At 45.6% G+C, this 22,123-nt stretch overlaps 1 protein-coding gene across 2 annotated transcripts in view; it reads left to right on the top strand.

Moving 5' to 3' along the window:
* Window positions 1–393: 393 nt before the first annotated feature.
* Window positions 394–22,123, top strand: part of LOC116940297 (alpha/beta hydrolase domain-containing protein 17B-like) — a 31,584-nt gene continuing 9,854 nt past the window's right edge. Inside the window, exons 1-3 of one of the 2 annotated variants that reach the window (XM_032949933.2) lie at window positions 394–1,011; window positions 5,221–5,472; window positions 13,039–13,218. In XM_032949933.2, coding sequence (XP_032805824.1) covers window positions 800–1,011; window positions 5,221–5,472; window positions 13,039–13,218 — 644 coding nt within the window. In that variant the 5' untranslated portion in view covers window positions 394–799. The remainder of the gene's footprint in view (window positions 1,012–5,220; window positions 5,473–13,038; window positions 13,219–22,123) is intronic. The other variant, XM_032949924.2, reaches the window with a different exon arrangement.

Here is a 22,123-nt window from a genome sequence, read left to right as displayed (position 1 = left end):
GGGCAGTCTCTACGCGGCGGCTCGATTTTCATCGGCTTAATTCAGCATTTCTTTAGATTGTTCGTATTCTTCTTCTTTGGTTTATCACCATTGTTGAGTATTAGAGTGATTCGTTGCAGCTCGTACTGAGGAGGACGGTGGGAATTGCAGAGGGCCCCCCCCCCCCACCGACGGCGGCGGCGGGGTGTGTGTGTGGGTTGTGTGTGGGGGGGGGTCCCCCCGTTGTTTGGCGCAGTCGCCCTGAGGAGGAGAAGGGAGCGATGGCGCTGGTTGCGTCGGTGCTGCCGTGCGCCTGAGCCCGGGTCGCCGTGGTGTTCGTAGAGGGTGGGGGGGGGGCCTATAAAGCCGGCTTTGTGTTGAGGTGGAGGGGGTGTGTGGGAGAGCGGTCGAGTCGGGGTGTTTTTTTTTGGGGGGGGGGGTTCGAGTCGGGATTTGTATCGCGTTAGATCCGAGCTGGGTTAGATCGGTGCGGGTCGGATTTGGAGCGGGATCGGAGCGCGTCAGATTGGCGGTTTTGGTCCGATTCTGTCGGAAGTTGCATCGGGGTTTGGGTTGGATTCGGAACGCAGATCCGTTTGTCTCGAGCCCGGTTCGGGGTCACGCCTGCGTAGGGCCGCATTGTGACATCTCCAGGTTCAGGTCAGTGGGGGGCAGGGGGGGGGGAGGTCCGTGTCGGTTCAAATCGGTTCGAGTTGGATCGGAAGTCGTCAGCTCGGGCAACGGCAGGGGCGAGGGGCCATTCAGTCATGAGCGCCGGCATCTCCCTCAGCGAGTTGTGCTGCCTCTTCTGCTGCCCGCCATGCCCCGGCCGCATCGCGTCCAAGCTCGCCTTCCTGCCGCCCGAGCCCACGTACGGGCTCCTGGCGGACGAGACGGGGTCTCGCTGGAGCCTGCGTCTCACCGACCGCGCCGAGTGGCAGTACTCCCGCCGCGAGCTGGACGCCATCGAGGTCTCCGTCACCAGGTGGTGGACCGCAGCGGACGCACGGACGGATTCTTCCCAGCTGTGTGGTGGCTGCGTTTCCCATTCCCCATCCGTTCGTTCATTCACCGACACCAACACCCCCCCCCCCCCCCCCGCAAATCCGCGACCCACCCTCCATACTGCACGCCAGGTCATCGTAGCCAGGGCACGCATTCTCACCGAAAGCTGCGTCGTCGTCGTCGTTGTTTCGTCGTGTCCGTCATGCCAGCGCAGTCGGACGGACCGCCGATCGCCACTTTGTCGGTCGGTAACGGCGCTTAAAAGCGTTGACGTCGGCATCGATGGTTTTCGAGGAATCGGGAGATTGCAAGTAACGTGGTTAGGACCCGCGATTCGCAACACTTCCTCCGTGTTGGGGGGGAGGCCGGAGAAAGCATGCGAAGAGTAGCCACACCAAGAGGTATACAGGCTGTGGTGTGCTGGGTGGAGAAATATTCGGGGTTTTTTTTAAATCTGAACAGACCCAGTTAAAATTAATCCCTGGTCCTAACCCTCAATCGTCCCCTGTTGGACTCCTCACCCTTGAATTGAAACCCTTGGCCAGACATTAGTCCTTGGACTCAGTCTTATCCAGATTGTAACCTCCCCGTGTACAGTGCATAACCGATAGCCAGAACCCGACCGATATTTTGAAATAAAATACGTAGACGTTTAGCATGGGTTTAGCCCTGAGACACTTCCTACTATGAGTGACACGTTAACCATTAGTCAAACCTTGGCCCCATAATCAAATCTATAACTGACAAGAAAAAACACATAAAATCAGAAACAGTGTTATTTGTTTGGAACTTGCTGGACCCATACACATACTCTAAACCATTAATAATAAAAACAAACTCTCAACACTAATTGTTTATCATGACTTTAAGAAGAACTCGGACCATTCCAAACATTGGCCAGGCCATAACCCTTAATGTGATGAACCTTTATCACCGAATCTTATATCTCAACCTGACCCATACGATCAATGTATACCATAACCACTACCCCAGTCTTAGGAAACCCTTTAACTAGACCATGATACGCCTTTTAAAATGAACCCTAACCTCGTACCTATACTGTGACACTTAGCCCTGACGACTACCCTGATTTAAGCCCTTAATCACTACTCTCAGTAACCCCTGCTATTACCCAGACATTGAACCACACACAGAGCCATGCTGATAATCTGGATATTGAACCTGGTCACATAACCCAAGCATTTGTGCTTACCATTCACCAGACACTTAATCACTAACCGTAACCCATGCTAACCGTGACTTAAAATATTTCCATAACTCCTCTTGACCTCTCCCCTAGTGAGTTGTATATTCCCTTTTGCTGCCCTGTGGTGGATGTGATTATCTTGATTGCCTTCATAAATAATAGAACTGAAACCAGGGAGGGATCCACCCCAAAGTGACGTACATTTACATGTTCATAAAGAGGGTCCCCAGCCCTGTGTTCTCGGTTCCCACCGATTGTGCCTTTTAAATGACGCACAGCAGCTGCCCTTATGACACAACGGGGTCAAAATCGTGGTGACGAGGACCCCAGGCAGTCGTCACACCTTGTGCGAGCACTTTAACGAAGCGCGTCGCCTTTCTTGGAAGGCTCGTCAGTTAGCACTGACCCCTCCCTACAATTTATACCAAAAAGAAGTCGTCGCTAAAATGATATCCTCCTTGTAGTAACACTCGTCCAGGGGATATTTGAGATGTGACTCTAGGGGGTGGCAATTAAAACATGTTAATCAAAACAACCATTGTGTAACAATGCAAGCAATAGTTAAACATAACAGTCGGTCATTGGACTTATTTGCTGATTTGGTTTTTTTCAGCTGTTTATTATGGTGCCTGTGCTGTGTATCTTTGCGTGTTTATGTAGGCAACTGTGTGGAATGGCGACAAAAGCAATAATGTGCTGGAAGGGAGAGGTGTTTGATTAGTGGGGTAGCAGGATTTGGCCTCTGGGGCCTCGTGTGTGCGTGTGAATGGTATGCGAATGATAAACATCGCCACGAGGGAGACAAAGGCGGCCTGGCGTGGTGCTGGCCACCCACCCCCTCGTGTGCCGTGCCAGCCTTCATAGGTGCTCGCGAACAGCACTTGCCCCAACAGTCTGTTAGGGCTACACAGGGGGTTCTTTGTCTTGCATGTGAATGGTGGGAAGTGACACATGAAAAGGCATCCGCAATATAATTTTGAAAGATGTACTCAGGATGTGGCCAATGAACATAATGAATACTTGGGGAGCTCTACAAAAAAAGCCAGGATAAAGAATTACAAACGAACTAATTGCTTAATGGGAATGAAAATAACTAATTTCTTTGATGGGAGTATCCCAGTCAGTGCCTTAACGTAAATACTTTTAACGTATAACCTCACGACAGACGAATATCTCTTAAGCGAGTGGGTCCTCCACTACATTAAATCCATCGCTTCTAAGAGCAATGCGTTAAAGCTCATTAAATCAACAAGGATTCTTGCATCCTTTAAACTCGTTTAGCTGCAGAGCACTTTACAGCGGTGGCAGGGAGGCTGAGCTCCCTCATTGTTGGGAGGAATTTGCCAGGCTCGTGTGAGCGAGGCCAGGGCGTGTTCATTTAGGCTGCCCAGCCCACAGGAGGCATTTGCAAATTTGACGGTGGCACGGAAGTGAACCGCGATCTCGCAAAAGCGGCCTCAGAGAACACTCCCTGTAGAGTAAACGAGCCAGCCAGCATGTCCATTTTTGGTGCCCTTGCCTGCGCGATTGTCTGGGGCCAGTTTTTACCTGGTCACGATGCCGGGTGTATTATTCAGGCAGCGAGTATCGGCTGTTGTGTTCCACCGTGTAATGCAGATGTCCTCGGAGCCTCTTGAGCGCCTATCATTTTGGTATTTTGCTGAAACCATTAAATCGGCTCGACCGTTGTGCATCCAGCAAAATCGATAGCCGTGTTATATGGCAGGGCTCCCGTTTGTGTGTGTATGCATATATGGAAATTAGAAACTGGCTGGCTTCTTTTTTACTCCAACAGCTCTGCTGTGTGTTTCAATGAAATTAATCAAACTATATATGTTTTATGAATTTCTGCCCAATTAATAAGTGATTAATAATGTACCTGATTACTTTCTCGATACAAATTACTTGGGGGGGGGGGGGGAGATATTCAGGTGGGCTCGTTATGCTGCCACAAGTGCCCTGCATGTAAGTAGACGCTTTAGTGGTAGATTGCATTTCATAGCCTGTCCCATGCTCGGATAATTACCAGATTGCTTCTCGAGGGAATGATGGGGGGAGGGGGTGGGGGAGCGGTTAGAGTTGGCATAAAAAAAACTCAATTTTTATGATTTCAATTAGACAATTATGTAGCACATGTCCGTCGTCAAATTACGCTTAGCAAATGTGGTAAAAAACAACAAGTTTGCAGCTTACAGCAGAGCATGTGACTTGCATTACAAGTGCAATATTATGCTTTCATGCCGGCTTAATACCCTAGTTGTAGACGTGTTTGTTAATTTAATTACCGATTTAAATCTTTCGTGACTGCAGGGATTCATATTCTTGGTTCTTTCGGTAAAGTCACGTAGAAGGGAAACAATAAAATAATATTTTTTTGTTTTACATTTTTATTATTTTATTGTTTCCCTTCTACGTGACTTTACCGAAAGAACCAAGAATATAATTTAATTACTGTTTAGTGGATTATTTGTGAGGTTTTAATCCTCCGCTGAAATTCATGCCAATCCAAATTATTCACACCAAAAATGCCATCTTAAATAGACATCAATTACACCACGATTAGCTAAAATTTACGTAAATTTTTTCTGACATTTAGTGTGTGTAGTGGCAAATTACTGCAATGTAAGTTTAATCTTGGCACTATTGCAACGCTAAATGCTGCTGGAAGCACACGCATCTCTATTATTAATAACACATTCTTCAATCAGTGCCTTATTTTACCATCTGCAACTAATTAAGTTTATTTTCCCTGGAGTCACATGAGAAAATGTGTTATATGCAAAAACTTACATAGGTAAATTTTGATTATAGGGATGTCACCCTCCTCTCTCCAGTCTGTGTACCCTACTTCCAGGGCTGTGTTTCTCTTCTGTCTCTTCCCCACGTCTCCCTCCTTTTTCCTTCCCCTCATTTTCTCCCTGTCGTCTTTTCCCCTCGTCTCCCTCCTCGCATTCTCTTCTCCCCGTGCCACGGACGAGTCTTTAACGTACAACCCTTCCCAACCCCCTTGGGCCCCGATCCCCCTGCAGGACAAGTAGGGGCAGTCGGCTGGCGTGCATGTTCGTGCGCTGCGCGCCGGACGCGCCGTTCACGCTGCTCTTCTCTCATGGCAACGCCGTCGACCTGGGCCAGATGAGCAGCTTCTACCTGGGGCTGGGCACGCGCCTCGGCTGCAACGTCTTCTCCTACGACTACTCGGGCTACGGGGGCAGCTCGGGGAAACCTTCCGAGAAGAACCTGTACGCCGACATCGAGGCGGCCTGGCACGTGCTGCGCAACAGGTGCGCCGTTGTTTTCCTCGTCGTCGTCAGTGGTGTCCGTATTTCGTCAACCCGCAGCCGCGTAATGCATTGGTTTCGCTGGTGACAGTTGGTTTGTTCGTGCTTTCAACGACGATAGGCGCGTCGATTCGTGCGTGCAAGAGTTTGTTGTTGGCGTTACATTTCGGGCTAATAGGGAACGGTGGTGCAGTAGTTAGCACTGCTTTGAACCTGTGTGCCATGACTTTTGAGTTCTGGCCTTGTCATCATCAGTGGCGAGTCGTATCTTAATCGGTCCTGCCCCCCCTACTTCTCCTCCTTTGACCAATCTTGTGAAGTATCATTCCACAACTCTTATGATCGACATGGTAGAGGGATGCCTTATTCGAGCAGTGTATTGACAAAGCGCTATATACGTTAGGATTATACAGTGGACCAAGACATGCAAATGGAGCCAAAACATTTAGAATGCATACAATTTGGTAAGAATTTGATTTATAATATAATCCATTCTTGAATGAAAGTGCAATCCCGAATCGCGACAGTTGAATCGCTGGGGGATGAATCATTGCATTTAATACAGATTAAAGAAATAATATCAAGTCTTGCGCTCACAATACATGCATTGAATTGTGATGATGAGAAAGACTAGTAATTGATGCAAATTATATGCCAATGTTAACTTTAAGATAATGGAATTATAGATAGAACATACAAGACAGAATACATAAAAACGTCACTCAAATTAATTCCTGAATCGAATCATGACCAGGAGCTGTGACAGGTCATCAAATTGTGAATCATGACATGCTTCTTGGTTACTGTTGCCACTGTTAGTTTATCTTGCCAGTGCTGGTGTGGCAGTGTTCGACTCGCAGTCAAAGTTCCACGTTTAAATCCAGTGGCACGACAGCAGTGATTGTCCTATGGATAGACTGTTCTCAGCTACTTGCCCAGGACTGCCAACATATGAGCATTTTATTAGGCATTTTATTGCAAAGTTACCATATGCGTACATCTAGGTGTTTGCGCTCCTGATTTACTACCAATTACATCGGCCATTTGTGCAAGACCTGTAAACCAAACGCTGGAGTTTTTAACGACATTGATATGCGTAATGGATTGGGCGAGAGAGATATGCCCAAGGCAAGTAAGTTGACTCGATCTCCAGGTTTCTCTGCATCAATACAGGATCATGACCCTGTTCATCATTGACAAGGATCGGCGATTCCTTGAGGCTGCGTTGGGTTTTTTTTTTTTGCTGCCAAACGTGTTTTTGAAAACTCAACTGGAGTGTATTGAAATCCTCCAATGTATTGGATTTTCTGGCAAGAAAATATTTTTTGTTTTTTTATTGGAGCCTGTGATGCTCCTCGCTGTTCACAAATAAAATTACACCCTTTTGTTGTCCAGGACAGCCTCACTGAAGTCTTAAGATTATTTTGAAGGATTGTTGTCCAAATGATTGTTTGGCTGATTTATTTATGAAAGTATGTATTTATTTTTTATTAGAGAAAAACAGGCTGGCTGGATACAGCCCATCATACGTTCAAGGCAGTTACTCAGTATTCTACAAGTATAGGTTCACAAACTAACTCTTTATACTGTTATATACTGGCATTCTCAAAGATCAGTGGGTTGGGGAGTTTCACAGACCTCTGTGATCTACCAACCCTTGCCTTGAAAGCTCTGGACCACAGGTAACCACTGGAGTCTGTTTGTGCTGTTTAAGTTTGTAATGCATGAGTGTATTTCACTGGTGGGGGGGGGGGGACATTGTTTTATAACTTGACGAACAATATTCATTTGTCTTATCCCTGTTAGGCCATGGGCAACCTAAGCTGGATGTGATGTTTATAGGTACTCTTGAATGTATTCTCAAGATGTTTGTAATTTTCTGAAACTCGTGTTACGAAACAGATTTCAGACTACCAATCATAATCTGGAGGAGTCTTGCTGAAGGGATGGCTGCAGCTCTGATAGGTTACTGCCGGAATTGGGTTCGCTCACTCCTGTAGGCCTGACTTGAATAATGAATGACCAGGGAAGAACTCCAAAGTCGAGTTACGTAAGTTACTATTCTCCCTGGCTTGGAGGAGTGGCGGTTTCTTTGTGCAGATAGCTCAAAGTGATGGTGCAGCACGACCATAATCTCAAGATAATGGTACAGCATTACATAATCGTAAGATAATGGTGCATTATAACCTGACAAAAAAAACATCTATGAACAATTGAGTTTTTGTTATTAACCCTAATTGAGATTTGCTAGTTAATTCGTGGGTCAGAGAGCACCGAGTTCTTACCACCGAGATATGCTGGGTTATTATTTTGCGTTTCAGTCTACCGCGATCAAACAGGGTTTTTAAGTGTAGCAAGTTGATGGATTCACTGATAATTACTAATATATTTGTAACTAATGTCTATGCAAAAAAGTACATGCTATAAAATTAGGTGATTTACTTCATTTGGACAAAAGACCGACTGAGAATTTATTTAAAAAAAAATGCAGTTTGACTGCAGTGCAATGAATATCTCTACAGCTGGGCATGTGGGAGTGCAACGCCTCAAGTGCGGGTCAGAGGTCACTCCAAGATCTCTAAACTAAGTCTGTGATATCTCCTTTTGTGTGCCATTCTCTAACTTGGGGTGATACACTACCCAGAGAGCCCCGAATGGGCATGGCATGACACTGATATCACATTCACTATGATATTCAGGACTAAGGATACAGGAAACAAATCCTGATGCACAATAAATTCACGTGTTGTGTTATCGTGAAAGTTCACAATGGTTGAACATTAAACATATTTGAAAAGCCTTTGTCAATCCGCTGCTGGATGAAAGGCCTCCCCTTTTCCACGTCAGTCAATGGGGAGTTCATTAACCGTACGTCACCACTTTGGATCAGTGCATGTCGGTGAAGGCTCGGGGGCCCAGGATCAATTCACACCACTCATCACATGGTCAGAAATCTAACTGGGTAGCCGGCTTCATCGCGCAGTTTGCGGGCCATGCCGCAGACGAATAGTGTACGTACGTATGTTGAACTCCCTTCACACCCTACGTAGCCAACCATGCTAATCGGACGCGCAAGTGGTGGCTGGGCATAGCGTATTCACGGGGCGGACAGGTCTTTTTTCTTCTAAATCCCGTCGGGTAAATCGTACAAGTAGATCACCGAGTGCTGTCGGGGCTCTCCGCCAACTCGTTTCTTCAAACTTAGTGATGTCATCGACGCACTGCGCCAGCTGGGCATCTCGAGCAACTCCTCTCGAGTTGTCCGGCCGTTCCAGTCGAGTGAGGAACTTGGTCACATTTAAATGTGTCCTTTCAACAAAGCTCCCATTACCCCCACGCCTCCATTCTCTCTCTCTTCTTGACCCGATCGGCGCATGCGTGCGTTTGGTGTTGAGCACACAGTCACATGCAGTGGGAGTAGCCGCTGCTGCCACACATGTGCTTTGCATCTTCCTCGCGAGCTCCGATGTGGCACGACGAGTGAGCCACCCGCGATTTTAATTTCGTGTTCCGACAAGTCTGTGTTTCTGACCTTTGAGGTGGTAATTTATAGCACACTGATTTACGTGGCAGTTGCATTTTGCCATTGGCTGTTCCATTTCACGAAGGCATTTTGCTCCCCTTAAACGTGTTTCGCTGAGGGTTCTGTCCTCTTTCTTTTTTCTCTTTCGCAACGAAAAGCGTCGTGCATGAGCGTGCAATAACAAAAAAAATCAGCCGTTTCGCCCCGCTTCAAATTGGGGCCGCGCACAGATTCATCCCCGGAGTGTGCGAAAATGTTTCGTTGGGGGAAGAGTCTGTTATTACAGACCGCCGAGCGTCCTGCGTGAATTATAAATGAGGACCCCCATTATTTGTTAAAGGAGCGCACTGATGCCACTGCACTAAAGGAGCCACGTTACCCAGGAAACGCATTGATAGAGGATAATGCACTTTAAAGACATTGTAACGGGATCGCTGGAACCCTGCCCTGCTGTCACTAGTCAGGCCGTCTTGTAAGTCGTGTGCGAGTGCTTCTCGATTAATTTTTGTAATACTTAGGAAATGTCCATGATATCTTGTGGGTTAAAACGTCACCCCCCCCCACCACCCCTTCTTAGAGACTGTGCTCCCCTCTCTCCTACGAGTTAACTGCCCCCCCCACTGCCCCCCACACGCAGCCATTGTAAATATGTAAATAATTAGCCACTCTTGAGGTATATTTTATACTCTGTTTTTTCTTATTCAAATTATATTGTTAATCTGCGAAGTTTAAAACTTGACGAAAGCTGCTGGCGACCTTGTGGTTTGAATCCATGTTCGTATGAGACTTTGGGGATGGCATTGGCGATCGTTTATAAGCGGACTGAAAATGCGCGACAAGGCTTGCTCTCCACACACGCCGCCTTGTAAAACAGAAACTATTTTTAATTAATATTTTTGAGCGCTGCACATTTTGTGTAATAGAATGCTGAATAGACTGCCGTACTGTATCTCCACATTAAAATAAAATAATTTTAGTCTGTCGGCCTTCCAGAGATGCGTTGCCCATTAGCATTTTTTTAGATGAAGAACATATGGACGGATTTCGCCGTTCGGATTCTCATCAGTAGAATAAGGCCTGTTCAACTTATACTGCTGCTTTGCCTGATGTTATTGCCCTGAACACTCCCTCAAAATCATGGTCCCTATCTATTAGCATATTTCTCCGCAACAGCATATGTTGTTTGTAATATGTTTCTCACCCAGTTCCTGCTGTGGTGAATCACTCTTCTCCAAAATCTCACTTTATGCTTTTTAAGCAATAAGGCAGTCTTAATGATTACAGTGGTAAAGTTATTTTTGCCTCCGCTTCCTCATTGATAATTCGCAATGACTCTTATTGTATCTATCTTTAAAATTACACGGTACGTGCGGTGACATCCACAAAACAAGCACTCGTCTGAGAGGACCATTGCACAAACACGTGGTTGGGCAATTTTTCTAAATGTAATTTAATCGGATAATCACTAATCAGATAATCGCCCAACACTCAGGGATACTAGGATGCGTCAATCTGTCATCTTGCCATTGTTTTGCTTCACAGGGTCTCGGCTTATTTTATTTGGTGGCCACTGTTGACAAAAATATTGTAAACTGGTTGCCAACGGCGGGTCATTACCCTCGTTTTCAACGAGAAGGAAGTTCCCATTTGTCATCCCCATTGATGCAGCTATGAAGGTTGAGTGTCGAACAATGTGCACGGTGTATTGGCGTGGGAGGGGGGTGGTGACACAGCGGTTAGCCCACTGTGCTATGTACATGGCAACCTTAGTTTGATCCGTAGCCACGTGGGGAAGCGTGGTGATTGATTGATAAAGGGCTGAACATTATCATAAAAGAAATATCCAGCCATGTAATGGTTGACCCCTCTGGAGATTCGATTTATTCCAGAATTAATTTTTCTTTTGGTGCTCCGTGGTAACTGTAGCAGCCACTAGTTGCTTCAGGTGTCATGTGTGAATGCGTTACATGCATCCAACAATATGCAAAACAAATTTCTTTTTTATTCTCATGCACACAATTTCATGCATGTTATATTGAGCTTAAGAGTTTATTAACCTACAAATCGATGCATATTTACACCCTTAGTGTAGACACTCATGCACTGTACTGGCTTTTCACAGATCATATATATGAACAGAATACGCAGGCACAAGCCTGCTTAGTGTCTGAGGCTTGACGAGATCGGGCTCTTTCCTGACGATTGTCTCTCTTGCTCTCTCTCACACCCGTACACGCGTAACCTTTTTTAAATGTTATTTCTTTCAATCGATAGACTTTATTTACGGTCTCTTAGCGTTATGACCCACCCAAAGTCGACGAAACCCATTAGCTTGGCACGATGCCATCACGCACAGGTCAGCGCCGTTGGCCACGTGCCTGACAACTGCGCCCGTTCTCACGGAAGCCGATTCACCGCTCGCCTCTCGACGCAGATGCTGCGCTCCGCTGGCAGAGGGCGTAAATGCATTTCTCCCCATCTAAATGCTCCATCTGCAGACCTCAAGTCTGAGCCCGTTAGGCATCCCGTCCTTGCCTGTGCGAAACGGCTGTTTCCAGCCGACTTTATAGAAAATGTCTCAGTTGGGCCTCAACTTGTAAAAAAATATATATTCTAAAAGTCAGCAAGAAAAAGAATCTAATGCTTCTCGTGCGCCAGGGTCCTCTGAGGACAAGGGGCTCGCGTGTTAAAGTGAGGGGGCACAGAAAAAAACTTGTCTCTCCGTGAGCTCGGAGGGACTTATTTGATGAAATATTCGCGTGACCCTGGGAAACCGTGGCACCGTGTCTCACTCAAAACCATTGTTGAAGGCTCCCGCTCGCAGTGTTTTATGGAAAAAAACACACCGGACATTATAAAATGATGGGGAAAGTGCAACTTATCTCTGAAAAAAAATCCTTTGGAAGTTTCCTCGGGTTTCCCCCCCCTCCCCTTTTTCTTTCCTTACCAAAATTTTAAACTAACCCCAGAGACGTCTCTAAAAACTGGGGAAGGTTTCACCCTCCCATTATAAATGTCTTCGTGCTTCATCATGGTCCTTATTGCCACGTGCATCAATATCATTATGTTGCATTGTTTATTTGCTAAAGGTGTTTGTGTTTTGTTGATTATCGCAGTGGTTAGCCTACTGCGCTGCACTGCGAGCCCGACGACACGAATTCAATTCCCACTCGCGAATATCTGAACCAATCCTGGGCCTCCCCGATGGCGACTCGGTTTCAAATGAGTACCTGGTGCGATGTGTAAACATCGCCACTCGGGAGACGGTGGCGGCTAGGCGCGTGGTGCTGGCAACCCACCACCTCTTGTGCTTTGCTAGCCTTCACAGGTGCTTGCTATAACAGCACTTGCTTCCAAAAGTCTATTGAGGCTGTATGGGTTGGGGGGGGCTTCTTTGTTTATCTTGAGGCTTGTTTATTGGAGAATATGATCCACCAGGTGGCTTCAGTAGTGATGTAATCAATCAGCCCTTCCATTATTTGATGAACTGTCATGATTCAGTGGTCAAAATGTTATATTTTTTTGCCCTTGTTATGCACGTAGACTCCATAGTGAGTGGCTACAGAGTTATCATAACCCAATCACAAAAAGCATCAAAAGTCGGTGGTTTCCAGTGCAGTTCGGCATGTGCTCATCTCCTTTTCACAGCCCACTGCTAGTAATGGAAATTACACATACCCATGACATGGGTTAGTCTGTCCAAAGGACGTCCACACAACGGCCAATACTTGTATTACACGTAAGTTTTGATAAGTATAAGAAGCAAAATAATTTTATTATCCCAGTTGTCAATGCTTAAAACCTCCCAAGTGCCAGCGCTGATCAATAAATCTTTCCTATACTTGGCACTCCTGTCGTTTTTGTATCGTGGTCGTAACGTTCTGACCTGCCTCTACTGGACATCTGTGGAAAAGAGCTTTATAGCTCATCGGATTCTTCCAGTATAAATAAAGATTCTGATTCTGAATCAATGACTGTTTAACTGTTCCGTTCCTACCGGTCCTCCCCGCCTGGTTCCCTTGTCATCCTGCACCCCCCCCCGACAGGTACGCGGTGCTACCCGAGAACATCATCCTGTACGGGCAGAGCATCGGCACGGTGCCCACGGTGGACCTGGCGTCGCGCTACGAGTGCGCCGCCATCGTGCTGCACTCGCCGCTCATGTCGGGCATGCGCGTCGCCTTCCCCAACACGCGCCGCACCTACTGCTTCGACGCCTTCCCCAGGTCGGTAAAGACGTCCGCGCGTCGCCATGGGCCGCGATGTCTCACGGAATGTTATCCTGGTCGCTCGTAGACCGGGGTAGTCCTAGAGACATCGGCACCCTGTTGTAGAGGGTGGGGATGCGGGGCGGGGGGGTGACTAGGCCTAAAATTAGCACCATGTGTGGAAACGTTGTCTGGGTCGCCGTGCCAGACAGACCCAAAATGAAATGAAGGGCCCCGCTTGTCGCGATTTGTCTGGGCATTAAGCAGGTTTCAAAATGACTTTTGTATTTCATTAGAATTTTAATTCGACCTTTATTCCAAAGATGTTGACTCCACCGCGCCCCTGTGCAAGTGCAGGCTCCCTTTTTGTCATCTCCCCGTGACTGACCGCCTCTTTGTCCTTACAATTTATATTTCCACGGATTTCGATTGGCATCGAGAGATGAGGACTCATTTTGAGGCATAAAAAATGAAATTCTAATTGTCAAGTGTCGATTACTTGATTGAAAAAGTTACATTGGAAATCGATAGGACAGATAAAAGTCGAGATATAAAAGTACTTTATATTTTCTAAAATAAATGCATTTTTGATGCAGTAAATACATTTAGCATGTATTGTTGTATTTATTTACTGCATTTAGACATCATGGGGACCTCCTTTGCCAGTACCAAAATATGAGAATAGGTTTTCCCCTTTTTTCTGGCAAATAAACAGGTGTTAAGATGTGAAAACACCAAACCGAAACCTTTTACAAGGAATCATGTGTGCATTAACCACAATACTTGTGGTCAGAATGCAAACAAAAACACACTGCTAGCATATGCATTGTCTTTTAAACTAGTTTCAAACGGTGTTAGACCAGAAGATGCCAAAGGCATCCTCTGGTCTAACACCATTTGAGACTAGGCAAGAAAGAAAGCTGTCTCTGGTGTGGACCAATCAGTTTCAAAGACAATGCATATACTAGCAGTGTTTTTTGTTTTAATTCTGACCACAAGTATTGTGGTTAATGCAGACATGATTCCTTGTAAAAGGTTCCAGTTTGGTGTTTTAACATCTTGACACCTGTTTTGTTTGCCATAAAAAAGGGGAAAACCTATTCTGCATTCAGACACTTATAATCAGGATGCAAAAAGACCTCTGATTCTTGAATCAAATCTGCACTCCAAATCGTGACAATTCATTGAATTACCACTTCCCCGTGACGTTGGCCAAGGTTGGGCATTAAATCCACATCCCTTAGTAGGTATCCCATTATGCAAGACGTTCACCACTAGGCCACTGCAAATATACTTCACACATGGTGAATTATTTAATTGAATATGCATTATACTTTGTGTTGTGAAAAATGTCTTTCCATCTCCCCCTCACTCTGTACTAGCCCTGGCCACTGCATCCATTCATATACACACCCACCACGGATAGGTTCGTTAAACAAAAGTCCGCTTTATTGACCCTGTCTCTATTTCATTGCGTGTGTGTTAATAATAATTACTATAATGCTTCCAATACAACACATTTTTTTACAGCCATTTGTCCACTAAGGTCTTGAGAAATATTATACGCCCCTTATAAACAACACAGTGTGTCATACCATACTTCTCTAGCGGTGGTCACTGCGGGTTTGTGAAGGTGGCGGGGGGGCCCCCTGGACCGATTCAGATATCACTTGCCACTGATGTTAGCTGTGGCCAGGAATTGAACTTGGATCAGCGAGTTCACAGTTCGGCTCGCAAATACTTCGCCACCGCTGTACCCAAGAGTGCAGTGTTTTTTTTAATTAAATTATTGTTGAAATATTTCATTCGGTTCTTTCACCACGGGGCAGACAAGAGTGGGCTTGTGCCACATCGATACATTTTGGCCATTGCGCTGTCTTGCTTTTTCATATCTAGAAATCAGATTCCAAAAGCTTCTGCGTAAGCATGGACGGAAGCACCCGATATTTAGCATACAGAGCAATGTGCAGAAATTTTTGCTTATGACCGGGCGGGAGCCCTTTGAGACTATGAATCTAATTTTGCAGGGAGAACCTGGGTTAGAAAGGAGCTACAGGGAAATGTAGTGCAAGATATAAATATTAAGTCTAATGCCATAAATAAACCCTTAAATTGTGTATGGTGTGTCAGATACTTATCGCAAATGTGTCTATACTGCCCTTGCGTATTGTCACATAGTGGGATGGCCATTACAATTGTAAAGTTCATATTGTGTAGTCTGAATATATCCATTAATCTTGAGCTCAATGTATTTCCGACCGTCATCACCTAGCCAGTTAACTGGAACACGTACACCAAGCTCTCAAGATGAATGGATATTCAGACTACACAATCCGTAAAGCTATCACCCCAACCGTTGGGAAAGAACCATCTGAGGACCCAATAAAAACGATCACCTTGCCATACATAGCAGGGGTCACTAAAATATTTCCAAAATCATGAGCAAACACAAGATCCAGGTTCGATTTAACACAGTACATAAAATTCGTGATCTGATCCCATCTGTTAAGGATGTGATCCCTGACATGCAATACCCCGGCGTCTACAAACTAAGCTGTGTCTGCGGCAGTAGTTACATTGGGAAAATTAAGCGACATGTCTCAGACCGTGTTCGTGACCATAAGGCAGATCTGAAACACGATAGGACCAATACCTCGGCCGTGGCTGGTCATTGGTTTAATGCGGTGGGCTCACACGAAATTGATTTCTCTAAGACGAAGGTACTTTGCAAGCCCACTGGCTATCAACAAAGATTAATTCATGAAGCCATCCATATATATAGACACAGACACAATTTAAACCAAGAAGATGGGTACAAACTGAGCAATCATTGGAAGGACGTTATCAACCAGTTTAAGTCATAACTGGCTATGATGTTCTCATCCTACCACCTTCCGATGTTAGTTGTGCTTTACGCCCATTTCAAACGTGCGCTTTCACAGTCACTTCGCATGCCGACCCCTTGGTTGCGGCTCTGCGATCTGCCATTAACATGCTAATATCTCTAACATGCTAATCTCCCATTAACATGCTAATATCTCTAGCATGCTCATCTGCCATTAACATGCTAATCTCCCATTAACATGCTAATATCTCTAACATGCTCATTTTTCACCTGGCAGCTCTTTGATTGGTAGAATACCAACCACCGCAGGGTTGGCTGCCCACCACTTACATTATCATTGGCCGCTGACATTTCGGCTACGCCCATTTAAAACCCTTATAAGCAGTTTGCCTTGGAAGCTAAACCCCCCTTTTCCTGAAGACGACCGCTTGTGTTGCGATTGAAACGTAGTTTTTTGTTATTTTTAGTTATTTTCTTTGAACCTATCTACGTGACTTTACCGAAAGACCCATTAACATGAATTCCTGCAGTCACAAAAGCTTTAAGTCAAGATTTAATTGTAAAGTTCATCAATCACTTAAGGCTTTAGAATGTGTCACTTCTGCTTGCTTAAGTAATACATTGGGAGTGCAATTTAAAGGTAAATATCAAGAAGTGAGTGGGGTGACTCAGGAGTCTGAGCACCGAAGCAGCAAATACTGAGATTCAAATTTGGGTTTCAGCCACGTGCGATTAAAACAGATTCTCAAGTGTAGCCACCATTGACTGCCAAACACCGATTATATCAAGGTTGGTTCTTCGTTTAATTTAGCAACATTTCAAGTTTGATTTTTAAAAGTTTACATTTCACTGCCATGCAATGAACATTCCTCTGCAGCACGGTGCGTGGGAAGGTACAGCTCTCCTAATGTGCGAATAAACAGGTCCCTGCAGGGTGGGCTGGTAGAAGTTCGCAAATGAGATAATGTGACTTCCAAATTCTTTGGTTCTATTGGGTAAAGTCACGTAGGTGAAAATAAAATAACAAAAAATCACGACGTTTCGGCCACAACACAAGCGGCCTTCATCAGGTGAAGGGACGAGACTGTCTGGAGGACTCCAGCGCTGTCCTCCAGACAGTCTCGTCCCTTCACCTGATGAAGGCCACTTGTGTTGTGGCCGAAACGTCGTGATTTTTTGTTATTTTATTTTCACCTACGTGACTTTACCCAATAGAACCAAAGAGTATGGATCCTAGCAGTCACGAAAGCTTTAAATCTAGAATTGACTTCCAAATGTTGGGTGCAATAAGACATATCAAGTCTCTGCGCTGTCTATTGCTGATTTTACACCCAACAGCACGAGATTTCACTTCGTTAAAGTATTGAAAGGGGACGGACGGACGGACACATTAATCTATTGCAGGCTGGTACACTCAGTTTACAACTTCGTTCCTACCAGTAAAAAAGGTCACCTTAAGCCATCTCAGAGGCAGTTCTGTGACATCACCTTCCGTGGGCCGTTCTCTTAACACACAGGGTGATAAACTGTTGTGCAAGAGTTTCAGTTGGCACTTCGTCTAGTGACGTCTCAACACGGAAGTGCCAACGAATAAAGTTGCGGCAGCATTACATAACTTGCAGCAACAGAGGCTTGAGTACAAGCACGTTTTATTTAATAATTTGTCATAAGTTATGCTTAGCTGGTCGTTAAGTGTGCACCCATGAGACCGGTCATACGCTCTAATCTTTCCCCCACCTCGTCCTTCCTAAGTGCACACAGACAGGAACTCTCATTCGCCATTAATCAACAAGGTCGGCCGTTATCTGTGTCATGGCACCGCTGTGTCGTAGGTGCTCCGTTAAAACAATTTGTGCCGTCCCATCCGCTTGTTCCCAGGCTGAACTCCCTGTTGCCGGAGAATTTATTTTATATTTAATCTTAATCGTAGCTTTGCATTGTGCCTCCTTCCTTTTGCATTATCACTGTCATTTTTTTTTGGCAAGCAGAAGGTTTGAGTTGGCGTAAATAGCACTGCAGTAAATAAAAATGGAAACTCGCTTCCCTTCAATGTAATCCAGTGGCTCGTGCACTGCGCTGTGAACCCTGCGAGCTGAGTTCGGTGTCGAGTGATATCCGAATTGACCCTGATCTCTGCACTGACCGTCGTGGTGAAGTATGGTCCAACAACCACGACGACTGGAACGGCACACGAGTTTTTTTATTCGGCAGTTGATTGACAGAAGGGCCGGCGACAAAAAAAACATTGTTTCCTGCTCACAATTTAAATTTCCCACGCGTGTTCTCTGCGAGCGCGAAAACTTCGCCACGCAGCAGTAAGTTGGCACATTGTCATGATCAGGAAGTTGTATTGTATATTTATTTGTTCTGGAGGGGAGTTGGGGAGCCTGTGACGGCTGTTCCTCCCGACCACTTGAGAACATCTCGCTGCTGGGTTTATCACGGGTGGGTTTACCGTTCTCTTCCTGGAATAGCGTGCGTTCTCAGCCCTCCAACTTTTCGGCTCCACCCAGAGGCCGCGAGGGGTTAAACACACACACACACACACCCCCGTTCACTTCACGCCCAGATTTGGCTCGCGTTGTGGTGTTCCACTGTTTTGTTTTCCGGGGTTTTAGTGTCGTCATCAGTGGCTCCCTGGAATCTCTTTTGTTTAATACAAAAAGAAAAAAAATCCCCGTCTCACTTTCCCGTTCGTGGTACGTACATGCGGGCACGGATGGGGAGATCAAAAGGTTTTATGAGGGGAGGGGTTGAACTTGTGAGCCGACACACGCTTTTTCATTATTCGTTTTTATAGTCGCCGCTAATGTTATCGCACCTTGTTTAATTACGACCATGTACGGCTTGCACTTTCATGTATAACCTCAACGCGGGCGCTACCTGCACATGTCTTAACGTTCGTGTGCCTGTAAAATCATCGTCAACATCGTCTGAAACCCGAAGGCGATGAAGGTCCACTTCTCCAGCCAGTCCCCCACGGATCCACCGCATTATAGAAGGCCTCTTGCAAGCTTGAACCAGTGTTGCGACAGATCTAATGAAGCCACAAGACCCTTTTATAATGTCTTGTACTTAATTATAAAACGAATGCAACTTTGTTATTTTGTCTCTGCCCTTGTAATTTGTTACAAAAGCAGTACAGGGGTGAGCAAAAACGCGACCAAGAACCGCAGAATTAAATCCCCATTTTCCAAATGCAGGTTTGTGTTTTTCGCTAAACCTTTAATAGATTGATTGCGCACGAGAGAACCTAATTACAGTTGGCTAAATTGCACTATTTAACAAATCAAATCATTTGTTCATTTGATATTCCCACTATTATTACAGCACAAGGCTATTGCAAAGACACTGTTTCACAGACAGTCTGCAATAGTTTCGCAGCTTATGCACTGATGCCTACTTTATTGAGGGCGATATTGGCACGTTAAATAAAGATTGATCGATTGATTGAATCGGAGCTCATTTAGTAATTGGTGAAAAATGCCATACTGCCTATTTTTTTTGAAAGACGTTTTCATTGCCTACCTTATGATCATCATTGTCGTGAACGTCAACATGTTTTGATTTAAAGCTTTCGTGACTGCAGGGATTCATATTCTTGGTTCTTTCGGTAAAGTCACCATGTAGAAGGGAAACAATAAAATAATAAAAATATAAAACAATAAAATTCTCACGACGTTTCGACTGCAACACAAGCAATCATCACCAGGTGACACCTGACTTTACCGAAAGAACCAATAATGTCAACATGTTTGTTATTTTGCGTTTAACGCAATAACCAAACAATACACGGCCGCCATCCTGTGTACGTGGCATTGTTGGCAAATGGGGCCACAGGCACTGCTGAAGCCAGTAGAGTACAGCGTACAGGCGAGTAGTGGTGGCACTGTGGATCGCACACTCCATTACCATCCTGATAACTGGATTTGGTTAGTGGCAGCAGTGTGCAGTACCAGTGGCAATCAGGTGTCTTAAGCCTGACCTGGTCAGGGTAAATTATTACCTGGCATAGCCGAGTTTTTTTTTACAACTGGTCACGTGATCGTTTTCGAATTTTTCTCAGTTTCCTTTTTTTATGTTCAGTCTGGTATCCATGGATGCAGTCTCAAGGCAGCTGTTGAATGGATCACGCTCACTTGACCTTAACATTAACTTCAGCTCACTTAAAATTTTTACATAATTGAGCTAGAGGTAATTATCAGTTTAAGGTTCCAAAGGTGATAACGGATAAAGCGGCGATTGTCTCACCTATGGCCTCAGACTTTATTACTTCACAGCTCGGATTATTTTAACCCTTTGAGAACTGTGTATAACATTGCATTCACCTTTTCCTTCATAATTTCAGACACAAATGTAATGTGCACCAAGTGATAATGGCAGTTGTTTGGTAATAACACTGATACCATTTATTTACATGTGAAAACCTCTCTAAGTTTCAAGTCTCTTTGTTAATGAGATTCTTGCTACATTGGGGTTCTTCGGCCAATTCCGTTACTTTCGTTTCTGAGATCTGACGAGATTCTGGCGCTTTGAGGTTATTTGGGACCAAATAGATTAAAACCGACACGGCACAGGAGCACCCGACCCCACAAGCAATCTACAAACGGCTATCTGGCTTCTTATTTTAAATAATTAACGTTTAAAATATATATTTTTTTGCCAGCTATATCCCACGTATGTTGGCAAAGTCTTAGTTGCTGGGACAATTAACCGTCTTTTTATAGATCACCTTCGGTTAGCCGCGCGTCCCGTCGCGTCAGGAAGTGGTTCCGGAAGAAGGCTGCACAAATCTACTAAAGCCGGGCCTCGGTTACCCGACACCGCGTGGCACAACTTCGTGCCCTCCGTAGAGAGCGATTCGCTACGTGTCGGCCGTGTCAGCCATCCGATACGTTGATAAATTTTAATCCTCAGAGCTGCTTGCCTGAATTAAATGAAAAACCAGACGACTTGCGATCGTTTGTTGTGTCATGTAATTGGTGACTGAGCGAGACCCAACCATTCAAGGCAGCTGAGAAATGGTTTACATCACAGGCAGCTCGCTCACGTTTTGGGTCCAGAAACATTGTAGTTGTGTCCATCAATGGTAAGGAACATATATGTGCATACCTTTTATCATCTGGATGAGGGCCTCATCCCGATGACACGTGCATTATATGTAGACGCGCAATTTTATTCGTGAATATCGTGAGCACGAAAATCAATTGCGGTCATTCCCGTCAATCCATCGTCACGTTGCACGATGCATCGTTGCGCCTTTTAAAGCCAAGAGACGGCCAAAAAAAAAGAAGAAGAATCTGCTCTTGAATTGAAACGTGACAAATCGTGACAAACCACGGACCGTGGCAATTCGTCACGCTGTCTGCGGGAGTGCGCGCGCTGCGGTGGTGGCGTGCCGGGAGGTGAATGGCTTTACACGCCCTGTAACGCGCGGATGCACGCGGCGTACGCGATCGTGCGCGCACACGATCGCGTGCTGCCCTTTCTCACGGTTCCCCAGCGGCCGGCCCTGCCAGAGGTACTTCGCAGAGCGGCTTCCTGTCTGAAGGAAACTCCCTTGATAAACCTCCTCACCGAGACCCCCCACCCACCCTTGCCCCTTTTCCAGCAGCTGCTCGCTGTGTGGTTTGGTTCGGTGGCGCGGTGTTTGATTTCACACGTCCATTCTCTGGGAGAGGACCCCCTCTGCCAGACACGGGCTGGCCGCGTTGCGTGTGTCCGTCGTTCCCCTTTCATTTTAGACGGCATGGTGTTACAAAAACAGTTTGCCGCGAGTCGATATTGTTACCTTCAAAAAGTAAATATTTGATCGTGGATATTGTACAAAACGTACGAGGGCCTACTAAAAAAACAACCGTGAACGGCGCTCCGCCTCGTCGGTTCTCAGAAGCTAAGCAGGATATGAGCCTTGATGGTGCTTGGACCGTGTGACCACCACACACATTAACAGATTGTTATAGGCCGTGACGCTATGTGGTAGGCAGCGGAGGTGCCGTGCCGAATGCTTCATTGTCCTGTACTTCTGTGCACCTACGTATATGCTCTCCATCTTCGCCAAGCCAGCACAGACCAGCG

This window comes from Petromyzon marinus, chromosome 1, assembly GCF_048934315.1.
Source record: "Petromyzon marinus isolate PM22_M1 ecotype Great Lakes invasive population chromosome 1, UKy_Petmar_22M1.pri1.0, whole genome shotgun sequence".
In the NCBI taxonomy this organism is placed as follows: Eukaryota; Metazoa; Chordata; class Hyperoartia; order Petromyzontiformes; family Petromyzontidae; genus Petromyzon; species Petromyzon marinus.
This window is presented reverse-complemented; position numbering and strand designations above follow the sequence as displayed.